This window comes from Ursus maritimus, unplaced genomic scaffold (assembly GCF_017311325.1).
Source record: "Ursus maritimus isolate PB19 unplaced genomic scaffold, ASM1731132v1 scaffold_21, whole genome shotgun sequence".
NCBI lineage: Eukaryota > Metazoa > Chordata > Mammalia > Carnivora > Ursidae > Ursus > Ursus maritimus.
In genome coordinates, this window is record NW_024424564.1 from 44,926,766 (window position 1) to 44,945,664 (window position 18,899).

At 55.4% G+C, this 18,899-nt stretch overlaps 1 protein-coding gene across 1 annotated transcript; it reads left to right on the top strand.

Annotated features, from left to right (window-relative positions):
- The first annotated feature begins 58 nt into the window (after window positions 1–58).
- Window positions 59–1,507, top strand: LOC121104366 (GTP-binding protein Rhes-like). The gene is made up of 2 exons (XM_040637080.1): window positions 59–68; window positions 532–1,507. The coding sequence occupies exons 1-2, from the start codon at window positions 59–61 to the stop codon at window positions 1,059–1,061; spliced, it is 540 nt and encodes a 179-aa protein (XP_040493014.1). The 3' UTR covers window positions 1,062–1,507.
- The last annotated feature ends 17,392 nt before the right edge of the window (window positions 1,508–18,899 follow it).

Here is an 18,899-nt window from a genome sequence, read left to right on the forward strand (position 1 = left end):
TCCGTTCATTGTCCGGTGAAAGCCTCCCAACAAGCTGTATTTCATGCACGTGGGACGGATGGAGAAAAGTAAGGTTTAGAGAGGCTGCCTGACCTGCCCTGGGCTGCGTGGCCAATACCTGGCAGGGGCCACATGTGAACCTAGGCCTGCCAGGTGCCAGCACTCTGGGTTCCTACGATGTGTCAGGCGCGATTCCAGGCCCAGGGGATGTGCACTGAACAAGTCGGGCAAGACTCCTGCTGTCGTGAAGATTGTATTTATTATTATTATTCTAACACGGTCTGCACAAATTCACAAGCCACTCACTCCGTCTCCAGGTCTGCAGGGAAATGTCAGGGGAATTAACTGTGTCTGAGCCAGGCTGAGCCACACATTCGCTGTGTGACCTTGAACCAGGGCTTTAACCCTCCGGGGCCTCAGCCTCCTGCTCTGGAAAATGGGGAGAACAACGACTCCCCCTTAGACTGGCCGGGAGGGTTGAGTCGGTGACTGGGAGGGGCGGCCTCACCACCTGGGTCCCTGTCCCTGCAGGTGACGTCTTCATCCTGGTGTTCAGCTTGGATAACCGGGAGTCCTTCGACGAGGTCAAGCGCCTCCAGAAGCAGATCCTGGAGGTCAAGTCCTGCCTGAAGAACAAGACCAAGGAGGCAGCGGAGCTGCCCATGGTCATCTGCGGCAACAAGAATGACCACGGCGAGCTGTGTCGCCAGGTCCCCACCACCGAGGCCGAGCTGCTGGTGTCCGGGGACGAGAACTGCGCCTACTTTGAGGTGTCAGCCAAGAAGAACACCAACGTGGACGAGATGTTCTACGTGCTTTTCAGCATGGCCAAGCTGCCGCACGAGATGAGCCCCGCCCTGCACCGCAAGATCTCTGTGCAGTACGGCGACGCCTTCCACCCCAGGCCCTTCTGCATGCGCCGGGTCAAGGACATGGACGCCTACGGCATGGTCTCGCCCTTTGCCCGCCGCCCCAGCGTCAACAGTGACCTCAAGTACATCAAGGCCAAGGTCCTTCGGGAGGGCCAGGCCCGCGAGCGGGACAAATGCACCATCCAGTGAGCGGGAGGGACGCAGGGGTGGGGCCAGGGCAGTGCCTTGCCGGAGGTGGCCCCAGGTGGCCCCAGGTGCCGGCTGCCCACGCCCCCCCCACCCCCCCACTCAACGAGACCCCGACGGCAGCCATGTTCGAAGGCCTCTGGCGCCAGACTGGGCGACCCCAGCCTCTGACCTCCATATGTTCTCCCTGCCCTCTCGCTACTTCCCTCTGATTCTGCTTTTCTGAGCTCCCCCTTGCTTTCAGCTCCTCCGCGCGGGGCGGGCCCGAAACAAGGTTGGGAGACATCGGGACTTGTCCGTCAGAGCCGCCCTATCCTTGGGGTTGTAAGAAACGCTGATGCCCGAGGGGCCAGACTCCCTACCTTGACGGAGCCTCCTGGAACAGTCGCCAGTCGCGGGGTGGAGACGAGCCCCGAACCCCGACCCCCTCCGGTGGGCTCAGCGGTTTCCGCCCCGGTGTTCCCCAGGTGTCCCTGACCGTGAGCCAGTGGCGTCCGTCCGCGTGTTGGGAGAGGGGCGTGGCCACGTCCCCGACCACGCCCACCCCGGAATTGCCTCCTGCGCCGTCTCTCGCAGATGCCTCCCCTGTCTGCTGGTTGTGCTTGGTACTTACAGCTGTCCTGTTGTGCGTAGCTGTAGGAACGGAAATCCCTGTACCGTAAAAGCTACCCCGCCCCGTTGGCCGGACCCCCGCCCAGGTTAGACCCGCTGCCTCTGCTGGGGACACCTCCTTCCCCCATCCCGATCCAGGACAGGGTCCCCCGGGACCTGCCTCCGGCTTGACACTGCCCTCTGTCGTGAGCGTCACAGTTTATACTTGCACAGGGGGCACGGGCAGGCTGGGGCTGCTTCTCCTCCTGCCCCCCATTTCACAGAGGAGGCGGCTGAGACTCAGGGGGAAGGTGGCACGGTTCCAGCCCATCCTCCCCCCACCTGGTTCAGGGCAGGGCTCTGCCTAGAACCATGCTGTCTTCTACTGTACTTGCCCCTCAAGCATTTATTGAGCACCTGCTGGGTGCTGGGTCCACTGTGTGCTAGGAAACAAAGAGGGTGAGCAGTGCACTTTATGCCCCCAAGGCCAGGCCCTCCCCCAGCCTCGGCCTCTTTCCCTCACCCGCATGGCCTATGCCCACCCCTGCCGCCCCGCTGCCCTGTGCCCTGTGCGCTGTTTTTTGGGGGGGGAGGGTGCAGGAGCAGCTGGGAACCCCAGCCGAGCCTGGAGAGGTAGGTGGGAAGGCTCCTTTTGGATCCCTAGCTTGTGCCTAGCGCGGGACTGCTGCGTTCCAGGTGTGGCGGGATTTGAGCCTGTACACCAAAGGTCTTGTCATCAGCTCTTAACATTTTGTATCTTAATCTCCTTTAAAATATTGAGATTTAGGGCTACGGGGAACCTTAGTGATCATCTAGGGAATCTTTCTGAGGCCCAGAGAGGGTGGGTGACTCTCACCTGCTGCAGCCCACACAGCGAGTCTGTGAGTAGCAGAAGCCGGGCCAAGTCGGGGTACTCGGCACACCCCTCCCTTGATGCTTCCTCAGCCCCGGGGTGGGGGTGGGGTGGGGAGGGGCCCTTCAGAAACTGGAGGTGTCTTTTTCCTGACGTCTCTAGATCGGTCTTTGAGGGCTCCTATAAATTCTGGGTCCATCATGCCCGGATATGTCCGTCTACACACACGTGAACACAAAGCTATACACGTGCCCCGGCTCTGGCTCTGCGTACTCTGTACCTCTCCCCTGGCACCCCGCTTCTGTGTCCTCACCCGGCCCCAGCCTGCACCCTCTAAGCAGACTGGGTACCATGGCCAGGACAGGTGTATGGCCTGGTCCCACCCCGTGATGCCCGCGCCGCCCCAGATCTCTGTGTACGCTATCAATTAAAGTGGGTTTGTTTCTAAGCTGTGTCCTTGACCACGTGAATTTTCTGTATTTCCAAGAGGAGGTTTGCTTCTTCCTCTAACTGAAGCTGGCCTTGTCCTCCCTAGATGGCACCTGCCCTGGGGACAGCACTGAGTCAGTCTTCAAGCTGAAATATATGGGGGGAGGGGCACCCCAGAACAGGAGGTTGTGCCCCTCTCTTGGCCCTTGCCCTTCTGGGCCTTCTGGGAGGTGTGTGCTGAGTTGTCAGTGACCCTCTGGAGGGGTAGCCAGGTCAGACTAAAGAGATCCCCCCCAACCCCATGGATCATCAGCTCTCTGGGACAACCGTATGTCTGAGTTCTGTGGGGCTCCTGAAGACCATTGACTTTGCCTCAGGGAATGCTTGGCATCATCTGGAAACATTTTTGAATCACCAAGACTTGGGTGGGGAGTACTGCTAGGGTCTAGCGGATAGAGGCCGGGGGTGCTGCTGAACCCCCCGTGCTCAGGTCATCCCCCCACGATAAAGAGTTATCTGGCCCGCAGTGTCAGTAGTGGGCAGCCTCAGTTGGACGGGTGGTCCTCAAAGTCGGGACAGAGCCCAGGTCTGTGTGGTTGATTCGATGTACAGCTTTCTGGACAGTATTTAATAAACACCGGGAGAGCAGAGGGAGCTCTCATGGAAGAGGAAGCAGGGTGTGGGTGGGGATGGGGATGGAGGTAGAGGGACAGGGTCTTGCACCTGTGCCACCCCGAACCTGCCCTCTGGGGGTGGAGGGAAGATGAGGAGACTGGCCTCGCACCTGTGGTGTGCTTTACGCTTTGTGTCTCGAGCCCCGCCCCCCCTTCAGCTCCACGAAAAACCTGCTCCTCATGTTCACCCCGCTGTCCCCACCTTGTCCAAGATGGTACAAAGCCAATGCTGTGGCAGATGTTGGGTTCGAAACCAGAGGCCATCGTGTGGTGAGGACAGGATTTTGCATCGATGGTCTGTGGTTTTGCTCAATCCACAAATGCCACCGAGCATGTAGGTGATTGGGCTCCCAATTCGGAGGGAGAGATCTCTGTCCGGACATTCACAAAGCGAGGTGAGCCTGGCTAGGGTGGAAGCAGAACCAGGCGGGCCTGGGGTGTGGGGGAGCGGGAGGAGAGCTCCCCGCTCTGCCCACCTGGGAGCCTAGCTCTCCTCCCATCTTTTGCCCACACTAGGCAGAGAGGGCAAGGGTGGGAGGCAAATCACTTTGACGCTTTCCCGGTCCTGGTCTTTGTAAGCGTGAGACACGGAAGCCAACGCTGCCTCCTGTATCACAGGCGAGCGCGGGGACCATTAGAAGGGCTCGCGGGGATGCAGCTGGGTTCCCCAGAGCAAGCCTTCCCCTGTGCGTCAGGCCCGGCCACCTCTGCCACTCCCTCTCTCTGCTCGGACTATGAATAAGTCATGTCCTTTCCCAGACACTTGAGCTGCTTTATCTCTAAATGGGAGGTGGGGACGGGGCAGTTGGACCAGACAACCTACGAATAGTCCCTTGCAACCCTATGTTCTCTGCAAGGAGGCATTAATATTCCCATTACATAATCCACGACATTCCGCTCATTGCTAAACAGAGCACGCTTGCCCCAGCCCGGGCCCGGCCCCGGTTCCCTGCATCCCCCAGGCTCGCCCTGGGACGGGGCTACCAAGCACGGGGCTGGCTGTGGCAGGGAAGGACGCTTGCCCCACAGATCTCCGCTTAGCCCTGGGACGGAGGGTAGAATAGGATGGTAGGAAAATTCCCCCACAGTGAAACTGTTCAGAGACCAGCGCGGGACAGCCGGCTTGGTTCCCGACCCCAGGAAGGGAACGCTGGGAATCTGATTTCAGAGAATTCTGTGCTGCGAACTCCGAGTACCTACTCCGTTCCGCCTCCCTGAATCTGTCACTTACTCAAAAGAAAAACTTCAGTCTGGGTCACGGCTTGCTGGGGCTGACGGGAGGCTAGCTGGGGCTCGGCAGCAAAGGCTGCTGGGAACGGGGGTAGGGAAGGAGGGTGGCCTTTGTTGAAGACCTACTGTGCACTGAGCACCGTGCTGGGCCTGCTACCTGCAGCCTCTTGCTGGATCCTCGTGGCAAAGCTGTGTGGAAGGACTATGACTCCCTTTTTACTTTACACACCAGGGAATCGAGGCTCAGAGAGGCGAAGCCACTTGCCTGAGGTTGCACAGCTGTGAAGTGGCAGAGCGGAGCTAGAATCCACATCTGATCGCAAAGCATGTTTTCTCCCCAGAATTTCCATAACTGAGTTGGCTGAGGGGCTGCGCTCTGGAGGGAGAGACTGGCAGGCTGAGATGCGACATCAGAACGTAGTTTGGCAACCTTGAGCAGACGTCGTTCACAGGCAGTGAGAAGCTCCACAGCTTGTTGCAAAAGGTCCCGCCACTGCAGTCGAGGAACGTGACACCTGTTTCATGGGAAGGTCTGAGAGGAGTGTGCTAGGCCACGGGATGGCTCTGCTCCACGGGTCTCCAGGCTTCAGGCCATCCCATCTCTAGGACGATGTCACTATCTGCAAGGTCAAAGCCATTCACCGCATGAACCACATTCCGGTTCAGCCAGCCGGGTAGGGAAGAGACGGCAGGGGATGCTGCTCTCAGGCCCTCCCCGCTCACTTCCACCAGCCATGCTTCCCCGTGAGAAGGGCTGGGAAACGCAGTTCCTCACCAGGCGGCCCCACGCCCAGTGGCGCCTCCGCCTGGAGAAACGGGAGAGGCCATCTGGCTGGCCAACTAACGGTCCACCCGGCACCCTCACTCCCTGGGTCCAGACCTTGGCCACCATGTGCAACCTGACTTCACTCCGCTGGACCTCCCGCTGCTTCCTGAAAGTGGATCTGGGCTTTATTTTCTCCTGTCCATTGATAAAAAAAATTTGGACTGTCCTGTGATTTTTCTCATCTGTACCTTAGGCTCTTCAGGTGGCAGATGCAGCCTCAATGAAAAATCCTTGGCCCACGTGATGATGGACAGTTCAGTCTTCGGGCAAAGGACAGAACTCCCCCCCCCCCCAGCTGTGGTCTGCTCACACAAAAAGAGAAGGGTGGGTACGTTCTCCTTTGCTTGCTCTCTGGCTTCCCTTTTAGCTAATTCCAGTTTCTTTCTACTCCACCCTTGGTCCTTGGAAGGTGGGTCTGGGGGCGGGGGGAGGAGGTCAGAGGAGCAGGGACGTTCTTAATTGTCCAGTACTATGGTGTCGCAGGAAGGCAGTGTCACGCTCGGAGCATGGGAGATGTTTAACAATGACATTCAGATTGAATAATGGAATAATCTCTATGTGGGTTGCTTGCTAGGTCCTTCCGCAGCCTCTAGGAATGTTCTAACACCTGTCAGTTTCCCGTGCCGAGGTCCCTTGCCCCTCCAGAGTGTTCTCTTGGACGGGGCTTCAGGCATCCCCCTGCCAGCTTTCTCTCGTGGTTTTCCCACATCTGGTCTGTATTGAAACTCACATCCTTGGCCCCAATCAACTTTAAGCATATAAACTGATCTGAGTTTAGTAAGGATCTCTGGTCTCTAACTCAGACCGTCTATCACACATTAGATTTACAAGGCAGAGGACAAACAGTGGTCCACAGAGCCCTCAGCGACAAGGACATGCGTCAAGCTCTCTAGGCTTAAAATGACTGGCAGACACTCCCACAGTCCATGCCATAGCACTCTTGGAAATGTCCCTTTCCCCCAAAAAACCCTCTCAAGACTGACTCTTTCATATCTTTGACATAGGTGAGAAGTATGAGAGTCAAATAGCTGGTTCTTGGCCAGATATGTTGAAACTTTTGTCTTTGGTTTGGCACCTGGCTTTGGAATCTGAGATCAGTCTCGTTAGGGTCTCTGCAGAAATGAAGGGGAGAGGGCCAGGACCGTCTGCCACGTGGAGGGAGCTGGAGAATGGACCCAGGGAGGGACTACAGCCTCGTCTAGTAAAAGGAACACTGCACAGGGCTGGGCTGGGCTTCAGTACGGATCCTGTCCTTACTGGAGATGATATTTTGTTCATTGTGAATGTCTTAGTCCATTCAGGCTGCTATAACAAAAATACCATAAGTTGAGTATTAACAATACTCATACTACTAGATAAACTGATTTATAAACAACAGAAATTTATTTCTCACAGTTCTGGAGGCCAGGAAGTCCAAGATCAAGGTGCAGGCAGCTTCCAGATCTGGTGAAGCCTGCTTCTCTGCTCATAGATGGCAGACTTCTCACTGTGCGCTCACATGGTGGAAAGGACGGGGAAGCTCTCTGGGGTCTTTTTTTTATAAGGGCATTAATCCCACTCATGTAGGCTCTACCCTCATGACCTCATCACCTCCCAAAGGCCCCCTCCTTCCAAATACCATCCCACCGGGAGTTAGGTTTCAACATATGAATTTGGGGGGACACAAGCCTTTCATCTACAGCAGCAGATTTTTTGCATTACTTTTTATTTTTAAAATTTTACATGAAAATATTATTTGCCTTGATTCCTGAGTTTTTTTTGGCAGCTCTCTAAATTTTGCCCCAGAAGCAGTTGCCTCACACACCTCAACCTGGTCCTGGGCCTGGCTCCGGTCTCCAGGTTGGGTTCCAGTCTGTTCCACGTGTTCGTTTTGGGACCCCTGGGGCTGAAGAGCCTGTAGCTATCCAGGGAATGCACTTCTCAGGACAGATCATCAGATCATAAAAGGGTGGGTGGGAAGCATGAGACACCTTCTGAGTCTCAGCCTGGGACTGACGCACTGTCGCTTCCACCGTATTTCACTAGCCAAAGCAAGTCAATGGCCAGCCCACAATCCATGGGGTCAGGAAGTGCACTCTGTCCACTCCGCGGGAGTCATGCGGCAAAGGGCTCACACGTATGGCATGAAGGATGGTGAACGTGGCTTAATTTACCACCCCTAGCTTCTCTGTGGCTCACTTTCCTCTTTTGTAAGAGAGGTGATCACGGGCGCCTGGGTGGCTCAGTCGGTGAAGCGTCTGCCTTTGGCTTGGGTCATGATCCCAGGGTCCTGGGATCGAGTTCTGCATCAGGCTCCTTGGTCAGTGGGGAGCCTGCTTCTCCTTCTTCTGCTCCTCCTGCTTGTGCTCTCTCTCTCTCTGTCAAATAAATAAATAAAATTAAGACACACACACAGAGAGAGAGGTAATCATACCACCATCTCACCGGATCATAATGAGTTAATGAATTAATACTTGTGGAATGCTTAGAAGGCTGCCAGGCATGTAGTAAGTGTCAGCCGCAATGACTTCTGTGCCCGGAGACTCTCTGGCGAGCCCACCTGGGCGGGCATGCCCCCCTGCCCTGCAGCAGTCCCTCGGGCTCCGTGCCTCCCGGGAGCCAACCTTGGACACATCGCCTCTCTCTCTGAGCCTCTTGCTTCTTCCTCCCTGAACCCCAGCGGAGTCCGCGGAGACAAGGTGTCCAGAAAGCACCTGGCAGTTTGTAACATGGGGTGCAAACATCTACACGTGTTCACTGCAGGGTTTTAAGGCATGGCTCCCAAATTCCATGACGTATCTCCCCTCCCCCCACAGAAAGGTGGGGTCTATGTCCCCTCCCCTTGACCTGGATGGATTTCTGACTGCTTCGATCAACAGAGTGTGCCGAGGGGGATGCTATGAGACTCCTAAGGCTAGCTCAGGAAAGGCCACGTGCTCTGCCTGGTTTTCTTAGAATGCTGTCTTGTTCTCAGGACCCAGCCGCTATGCTGCGAGGAGCCCCATCCATGAGCCACGTGGGGAGGCTGTGGTGGGAGGTACTCCTGCCACTGTCCTCGCTGAGCCCAGCCTGAAAGCCAGACATGTGAGTGCAAGAGACTCCAGGTGGCTCCAGCCCCAGCCATTCGAATCTTCTGGACATGATGGAACAGAGATAAGTCATTCTCACTGTGCTCTGTCCAAAATCCCTGATCACAGGGTCTGAGAGCAGAATAAAGCAGTGTTGTTTAATGCCACTGACTTGGGAATGGTTGGTTAGGCAGCAAGACAAATTTAAGACGTTTACTAAATCCGCTTCACTGGCTGAGTCTCAGGGCACAGATATGAATCAGATGCAGTCCCTGCTCCACAAAGAACAAACGGCCAATAAACAACAATTGCAATGTCGCTTGTCACATGCTATGATAGGGGCTGTGGAAGCTCAGAGGGGGCCGCTAATGCAGCCTGGGTGAGGATCTACCCTGACCTCTCTGGGGGAGATGATGCTGGAGTTGAATCTAACAAATTAAAAGCTAACAGGGAGAATGAGGGAGTAGGTTTCTAAACAGAGTGTACAAGGGATTAGAGCTCAATGTAGGTGGAGCATAGAGGGCAAAAGCCTACTAAATACCCAGCTGCCTCAGGGCCTTTGCACTGGCCATTATCTCTGCCTGGAACATTGCTTCCTCTGCAGACCCCACTGTCTCACCTGGCCACTTCATTCACAATATCACCTCCTCAAAGAAGCCTCTCCTGACCTCTCTACTTAAGATTCCCCTGGTCAATCCCTCTCCATCCTCTTCCCTGCTTTATCTCTCTGGGTAGACTTATCACCACTTGACACTGTAATGTGTGGCTACTGGTCTCTTCCCATGGCATGTGAACTGCATAGGACTAAGGCACACGTCCAGCACAGCGTAGTGCCCAGCGCACAGTAGGTCTTCAATAAATACATCAGGAGCAGGTGGATGAGTGGGAGAGACATGATCAGCTACCCCTTTTGGAAGCCCACTCTGGCTGCAGGGGAGGGTTGGGGGTCAAGAAAGCAGGCAAGGGAAGCAGGTAAGAGGCGGCTGCAGTTGTCCAGTTGGGGGCTGCTGGCTTGGAAGAGCCTCTTTGGGGACATGCTGTGGGATGGGGGGAGGGCAGATTTGAGGGGGCAGACCTGGGACCCACCAGCGGTGGGGTGTTGCACTGCATGGAGAGTCGGTGGTAGCATTTGGGTAGCTGGGTGGCCTCTGGTGCCAGTCGCCAAAATGGGGGCTCCAGGAGAAAGGGTTAGGTGGGAAGGCCACATGGGGGTGGGCAGGAGGGGAAGACGAACTGAATTTGAGGGTGTGGAGTCCGTGGCCCCCACAGACCTTCAGGTACCAATGCCCAGCAACAGCCTGGATGTGAGAGGGGCTGAAGCCTGGGGAGAAGCTGGCCTCGGTAGATCTGAGCTCCTATCACCGTGGGGAGAGTGTCGACGGGACAGACCAAGCAAGAAGAAGACCGGGAGGAACACAGCGGTTTAGGAGAGGACAGAGAGCCGAAGAGAGGGTGGGGGGCAGAAAACCAGAGTGTGGGGCCGTGGGAGCCGAGGGAACGGGAAGGTTTGAGAAGGCAGAGGTGGGCCCAACTGCCAAAAGCTGCCAAGAAAGGGGCTGAAGAGTGTGGATGGGACACTGGAGGAGGCCTGCCTGAGGGGCAGGGCGTGCAGTAAGGAAGAGGGTGGGGCGCACACAGCAAGGGCGCCTTTTCCTCCTTCCTCCTAAATGATCGTGGCTGTGAAGGGGGAGGGAAGCATGGTACAAAAACGAGGGAGCTGGGTGGCTCCAGGGGCACTGCTGGGAGTGTCACCATCATTTTCGAGGATGGAGAGGCTTGTGCTTCTCCACATGCTGATGAAAAAGATCCAGAAGGGAAGGAGCACAGGAAGGGCTGGGGTTCGGGGCCCAAGCAAGGCTCCGAGGACAGCCAAGGAGGGAGGGCGCAGAGGGGGCAGAGCCCGACTGGGCCAAACTGGGCCACAAGGAAGCCTGCTTTCTGGGGCAACTGGTGTCCTGGTGTGCTGCCCGCTGGGGACGGAGGCTGATCCCCCAGAGACCCATCTCAGCTTTCCAGTGTTTTCACAAGAAATTAAACCCCAAGTAGAAAAAGCCTGCTCCATTTTCATCCAAAATGAGAAAGAGCAGCGGTGCTGGCTGCCGTCCAGGGGGTGGGGTGTGGCTCCCCAGAGACAGAGGAAAGGAAGAAACCCGTGTGACATTTATTTTTTATTTTTTTTGAAAGATTTTATTTATTTATTTGACAGAGGAGAGGGGGAGGAGCAGAGGGAGAGGGACAAGCAGACTCTGAGCTGAGTGGGGAGCCCGCTGCGGGGCTCGATCCCAGGAACCTGAGATCATGACTCGAGCCAGAAGCAGATGCTTAACCAACTGAGCCACCTAGGCACCCTCCCCACCACCACGTGACATTTAATGTCCACCCCACAAACCGGAGCTCTCTCTGTGCCCTGACCCATGCTGGGAATGGGGAGGGATGGACAAGGTCCTCAGGGGAAGTTGGGGGTGCAACGGGGACAGACAGGTACCACGACTGAGGGAACTAATCGCTGACACGGGTGGGAGAGGTTCCTCGGAGGAGGTAACAATTTGAGCTGCCTCTGAAGGATTTGTAGAATTTTACCAGGAAGAACTTCCTGGAGGTGGGAAATCGTATTATTCTACTTAACGTAAGTATAATTATACTTCATATAAAAGCTCTCAGCTTAGCGTCTGCCATATTGTCAGCTCTCAATATAGATGAGCCATTAAAATATTAAAACTAATAATTTCCATGCATTTGTAAGTTTGATGCCACCCAAGCCCTCGCAGTGTTTTTGACACGCGCAAGAAATCAGACAAGAGAGCTTTAAGAATCCCACCCCAGGCACTAGTCTCCAGCCCAGACCATCCCTCTAAGAAGGACTGGAACTGAAATGGGACACTGCTGTCTCAGACGGTCGGTGACTTGTCATCAAAACTAAAGCCACTTTTGCACACGCCCCTTGGCAGGCAGCCTTGCCCGCGGTGTCCTCCGTGCAGAGCCCGGCGGGGAATCACTTTCCCTGGTGCTCCCGCCAGCAGCATATGGTGGGCTCGTTTGCAGCCGCAGATCTAAGCCAGGGCCAAATCCGACTCTCCACTCTTCAATCCACTCCCGCTTCCCCCCTTCAGACTAAAAGCCAATATAATGTTTCAGATGTCTTCATCTCTCTTTTCATGATTAGCTCTGGCAACTGGCATTCTTTTGGGGCTATTTTCCGGAAAGAAATAGTGTTTACCAGTGGGTGGTCAGCGAGGCCCATTTACCAGCTAAGTTCCATGCTGACATTTTTGACTCATCAAAAATATCAGCGATGATAAGCCACGGGCCTTTGGGTTCCTTGAACTGAGCCCACACTGTATGCTAACCCCTCGGATGTCAAGGGCTTTGGGGGGCTTTCTAGTCCCCCTCCCTCCTACTGAGCACAGCCTTTAAGTCACCTAATGTTCCATAAGGCCTGGCACACACATGTGCACACAGGCACGCACGTGCACGCAGACATACACACACACACACACACACGCACGCACAGCTAATGCACACACGCATATGCATTTGCTCGCGGACATACAAGCACACACACGCAGGCATATGTACACGAGCATGCTTGCACACACAGATGCTTGTATGCACACACGAGCACACATCCACACATGGGGCTCACAGGCACATACACATCTACCACCACACGCGTGCACACACACACACAACCCCATACATGCACGGGAACTCACAGGCACGTGCGGGCATCACACGCACGGACATACAAATGCTCGCACACAGATGCATGCACAATGTGCATACACGGGGACACGCTCACACACATACACACATGCACACACAACATGCATGCAAGGCACACCCTCCCCACTCTCGTGCACGTACACGCACGCGGCACACACACAGACAGGCACTCTCCACACAAGGCAGACACGCACAATACTCTGCTCAGAACAAGTGAGGAGGAGGAAGAGGAGGAAGGTAGACACATCATTCTCTTTCCTCTAGTTCAAATGACTTCTTGGCACCAACTTTTGTTTTGATGTCTTTTGTTATTTTATTAGATCACAAAGACATGGGACTGGAACCAAACCCCGGGGTTTTACAGATGGGTGATGTGATTTCTAGCAAAGAATCTGCTGGGACAAAGTGGCATATGGAAAGAAGAGCTTGGAGGCCTCCGGGAGTGTCTGCAGCACCCCCGCCCCCACCGCCACACTCCCGGCAAGGGGGGCACAGAGTGGAGGGAGGTTTGCTGGACTGGGAGCCTTGCTCTTGCTTCAGGCCACTCTGCCACTCTGGCTGTGCACCCCTGGCCTGTCCGCTCCCCGTCTCTGGTCCTGCCAGCTTCGACCTTTGAAGGCTCCGGTCCCCTTATCCAGCAGATGGAGAAATTGTGGAACTGTCCCTGTCACATAACTAGAACTCAAGTGTCGGAGCTTCCATCCCACAGCCCATGACTCCAGGGCTCCCCAAATTTGAACCTGCATGTGAATTGCCTGGGGATCTTGTTAAAATGCAGACTCTGAGTCAGTAGGTCTGGAACGGCCCTGAGATTTCTAACAAGCTCCCAGGAGACTACACCTTTACTACAAAGGACTAATGCTCTTCCACTTTTTTTTTAAAAGGTAGACTGAGGCTGAGATTCGGCTCCCCCACACTGCACCCTGAGTTCCTGGCTGGGATAGGGATGATGGCATCTTCCCTCAGAGCTTCCCCCTTCCTCCCTGGCTCTGGGTCAGCAGGTGTCACCTACCTCTCTTTTCTGAGCCGGCTCCTCACCTTTGGACACCTGAGGAGCACTGTCCCAGCCTCGGGGCTCCGTTCTACGGGGAGGGCTGGGGCAGGTCCCTTTGCCTCTTGGAGCCTCAGTTTCCCCATCTGTAGGAAGAGGGGGCTGGGCTTGCTCTCAGCCCTGGCTGCACTTTACCAAGTAGCTCAGCCCAGGTGCCACACTCAAAGATTTCTTTTAACTGGGTTGGGGTGAGGCTGAGACGTGGGTGATTTAAAACAACTGCCTGCTTTTTACCGGCTGCTGGGGCTGAGGAGCGCGGGTCTGGAGCTCGTTAAGGGCCAGCACGCGGTGTCGATGTCAGCGTGCAGTGCAGCAGCGGGGTCTGCCCCCTGACCCCACGCTGTCAGATGCTGGGCTCAGGGACAGATCAGCGAAGCTTCAGAAGGGTTTGGGCCCAGCTAGTAGACAAGGTCCCATCCCCACCCCCCATGGGAAAGAACTCCTGAAATGACGCTCAGGATAATGACCCCAGCTTCAAGTTGAACTTTCTTTTCTTCTGACTGGCACATGATGCCTGTTTTAATTAAAGACTCAACCCCACACGTCAATCACCCGCAGACCTCCCCCACCAACGCACCTTCCCACAGGAGGGCTGGAAACAGCGGCTCCTCGCACACGGCAGGGAGGAGGGCCGGTTCCCGGCTGCTGCACGCCCCTGAGTTAACCTGACAACCTGGCCAAACGGGGGGCTCAATTAGCCAGAGCCCCCTCCGCCGCCTCCCAGCAGAGCCCCAAATGGAGCCATGGAAAGGCTTCCTTGAAGCCAGCCGGTGGTATGGCCGTAGAGTCCCGTGGTTTCCATAGTGACTTGTCTCTTCCTAAGGCTGACAATGGGTTCTATCTATCACCAGGGGGACGTTTTCAGTGTTGGAGAAGCCGGGCCCGGCCCAGAATGGGTCAGCTGCGCCTGTCTAATCTCCGCTCTATGATGCCGGCTGGTGGTTCAGGGCACATCCTTTCGGCAAGGGACTGAGACATCACATGGGCAGCAGCCCCACCCACATCAGCCCCCCCGCCCCCCCAGAGGATGGGAGGTCAGTGGGTACCTCTCAACACTCACCAGCCAGGATAGGGGGGTGGCCCAGCACTGGACACTGGAGCCAGACTACCCAGGGTTCCAGTCCTGCTTCTGCCACCTAGTGGCTGGGAAACTGTGCAAGTTACTGCATAGCTCCAGCCTCAGTGTTCCCATCTGTGAAATGGAGCATCCTGTTCTGAGGATTACACGAGTTAATTAAGGAAAGTCCGTACAACAGTGTATAGCACATCATAGCCTCTGGGTTTTCTTTTGTTATTTCCAGCCTCACAGTCACATGCAGTGAGACAGTCTCCAAGCTCCGGGTAGAAGTGCTCTGCCAGCAACACCCCCCGCCCCCGGCTCTCGGTCTCCCCTCAGGCCAGGGCAGTGGTTCTGAGACTTGGCCTGGGGGCACTGGTAGTTCTGATGTCCAGTGCACCCCAGATCTACACCGGACTCTCTAAGCATGGGACTCAGGCATCAGCTTTTTTGAGAAGTCTCCAGATAGTATGAATGCTCCACCCCAGTTAGGAACCAATAGAAATCTGGAAGCATTGGCCCCTGGAAGGTTTACTCAGCCCGAGTCCGCAGTCCCTGGAAGCTCCTGAGGACAGAGCGGAATCCAAGGGTGGGGAGTGGATGGAAAGGAAGATTTGCGCAGTCTGGACCACTCTCTGCTCATTCTCCCACTGTGCACGAGCACATCAGCTTCCGCCGTGAGCCCGCGCCGTGCATACAGCCAGGAATGAGGCCGGGCCGCTGCCGTGTGGGGCTCACTCACTTGGGGGGAGACACACGTGTATCCAGCTATCTCACAAACGCACCTGCCGGTGAGGGCCGTGGGGCGCAGACTCAGTGGTCAGGGAAGGCTTCCTATGCACGCCCAGACCTGGAGGGAACAGACAAGCCAGCAAGCGGAAAGGGGGCATGTTCCAGGTGGAGAAATCCCTCAGGCCGGATCGAGCGTGGCATCTTCAGGAAACCAGAGGATGGGTGTGTAGTTAAATCTAGGGGGGAACGGCAAGGGGGAGGGAGACAGCACAGGCTGACAGCGGCGGTGCAGGCCAGCGGGGGCCCAGGCGCCTTCGTCCAGGCAATGCGAGGCCACTGAGAGGTTTTAAGCAAGGGATGACACGATTGGATTTGCAATTTAAAAACATCCTTCTGGCTGCTGTCAGGGGCCAGACTGACAAGCTCACAATGGTGCTGTCAGTCTATTAGGCAAACAATGAACGGAGGCCCAGGAGCCCAGGTCACCTGTCAAGGTCATGTGGCTAGCAAGCAACAGAGGCCAGACTCCAGCTGGGTCTTCACGCCCAAATCTGGGCTCTTCTCACTCCCCTCCCTGGGCTGCGTCCGCCCTGTCCTTCTCACTGCTCCTGCATTTGTCCTACACAGCCCCGCTCATGCCATTATAGTCTCATTATAAACTCCAAACGCCCCACAAATACCAGTTGGTTGTGCTAATCCACGTCGGCTGACATCCTTTCCCAAAACCGTTGGGGACAAATCATCATGCTTTGGATACTGATCTGATTTTGAGACACATCCAAAGGCTAGTGGCAGCCAAGCTCGGCAGCATGAGGCGGCTGATAGCGGTCCTCTGTGGCTGTGTCACTAATGATCCCCAAACTTAGTGGCTAAAACACAATAAACACTTATGATCTCCGACGGTTTCCGTGGGTCCAAAATCCGGGAGCAGCTTAGCTGTGTGGTCCTGGCTCCCGGGCTCTGATGGGATTGTGGCCAAACGTCGGCCAGAGGCTGCCCTCCTCTGAAGTCTGGACTGGGACTGGAGGACCCACATCGAACGTGGCTCCCTCACACAGCGGGCCATGGACTCTGGCCCCTGGTTAGCGGTCCCGGCCTGGCCACGTGGGCCTCTTCCCGGGTGCTTGAGTGGCCTCACAACATGGCGGCCGGCTTCGCCCGCAGGGTGAGGAGGAAGCCACAGTGTTTTTTTATGACTCAGCCTCAGAAATCACACACATCCTTGCTGCAATATCCAGAGTTGAGTATTCAGTGTGGAGGAGACCACACAACAGCGTGAACACGCCCTCTTGGAGGCTGCGAGCACGGTGACCTTTTGGGGATGTGGTTTGGTGGTGTCGTTGTGGTGTCTCTACAGTGAGAGACAGAGATTGGTTCCTTGGGCGCTGGCAGAAACTCTTTCACTTCTTCCTCGAGGGGCAGGACCTGGAGAGTCGTGCAGGAAATGCAAGCAGTCGCCTTCAATTCAACTCAGATCCACCAGCATTGATTGGGCGCCTACTGTGTGCAAGCCCACATCCCTTACCTCATCTCTCTCTCACTTTCCTGCTTGTGGTAGGCATTTGGGGTTTCCTTTTTTACAAATGAGGAAACTGAGGGCCAGTGGGGAAATTGGTCAGGGACCAAGTGCCCTCTTTAGAAGCACAGTGGGCAGGACCAGCCAGGCTGGGAACCCATGCTCAGAAGACAGAGGGACAGGTCGCCAGGTACCAGTCTATGGGGGAGGAGGCTGTATGATTCCACTTGTATGAGGTCCCTAGAGACTAGGTCACATTCATAGAGACAGAAAGTAGATGGGGGCCGCCAGGGCCTGGGGGAGGGGAGGGGGGATTATTGCTTAATGGGTACAAGGTTTTAGTTTTACAAGAGGAAAAGAGTTCTGGAGATGGACAGTAGCAAGGTCATACAGTGATATGAATATACCTAATGCTACTGAACTGTACATTTAAAAATAGTAAAAATGAAAAATTGTATGTCATGTGTGTTTTACCACAATAAAGACATTGGGGAAAAAATCTCCTGGGACCCCGATCCCAAGAGAGCTCCTGGCTGTCAGGTCTTGGCCCTTGGGGGAGACAGGACTTGAAAACACCCCAGAAGCAGGGAACTCATGTTTACTGAGTTATTATGTACATGGAACTTGCTAGAATGGGGAAGACAACAGTGACCTCCCCCCCAGCTCACCCCCAAAAATGAAAGACAACCCTTGCAGAGCTCATCATTGAATGGGGCAGACAGACATCAATCAACTAATCGGAGGGAAAGGGGGAAATTGCTACTTTAGGAAGGCTATTAGAGCACATAATAGGGAGTGCCAGGTGGGGGGCACCTGGGAAGGCTTCCTGGGGAGGGGGTTCGCCTGAGCTTAGAAGGAGATAACCAGGCAGAAATAAAATGAGGAGAAGAAGAGTACCACCCCCCCTCCGCAGGAGCTCCTTTGCTTTTTCAAGGGAGGGAGGGGGCGGGGAGAGTGCTGGAGAGGTGCAAGGTTGGGATGGGGTTGGGTGGCTAATGCAGCTGGACGCTGAGCGTGGCGGGAATCACAGATCCGGCCTGGCCCGTCATCCTGGGCAGTTTCCCTGAGGGCTGGCACAGGGCAGGCCTTCACAGCCCCGCCAGCACCCAAATTCCAGCCAATGAGCACTCTCAGGGCTTGGCCCCACCCCGGAGGACACCCCGCTGTCCACTGTCGGTCCCTCCTGCTCACTGGCTCCGGCCCCTGCCGCTCTCCCAGGGCTCTGACCTCTACAAAGTGGGGTCAAGTCTGGGATTGTCTTGGCCGCATGCCGAAACCGGCCCCCAGCCCCTCTGAGCCCCATATGGTGGCAAGAGCCTCCTTCTTAGGTCTCCCTGACTGCGGTTCTTCACAGTGTGTGCCCGGACCACAGGCCGATCAGACCTTTCCCCTGATACAAGCCATCCAAAGGCTCGTTGCCTCACTTAGCAAAAAAGCCAGAACTCTTTCCTGGGACCTCTGAGGCTCGAGCCCCCTCTCAGGCCTCCTGGCCCGCTCCTGCACAGGCCTTCTGCCTGCCTCCAACTCCCTGGTTACGCACCGACCTCAGGGCCTTTGAACCTGCTCTGTCCATCTGCTTAAATCCCTAGTCAAAGAGGCTCTCTCTGGCTACTCGGTTCAAGATAACCCCTCTGGCACTCTATCCCAGCTCTCTGTGTCATCATTCTCCATAGTACTTCCTACACTTTGTATACACGCACCTTATTTTATTGGTGATCTGGGTCTCCCCTAGAATGCAAATTCCATGGGGTCAGAAGATCGGGCTTGCTCACTGCTATATCCCCAGTGCCGAGAGCACGGTCTGGCACATAGCAGGCCCTCAGAAATACCAAACGAATGGATGAATGAGGCACAAAGTATATTTTTAAAACAGAGACGCAATGAAGGAGAATGCTCTGATCGCCAGAATTGGACCCAGGGTTGGTGGATGGCAGATGATTGTTGAATGACTGTGTGAACACGTACCGACCTGGGTGCGGATCGAAGAGTTCCCCGCCACTCACTGATCAGCGTTATACCTGTCTCCTCCTGAGGTCTCAGTCCCCCTGTCTGTAAAAAGAAAAAAGTCTTTTATTTATTTATTTATTTATTTATTTATTTATTTATTTATTT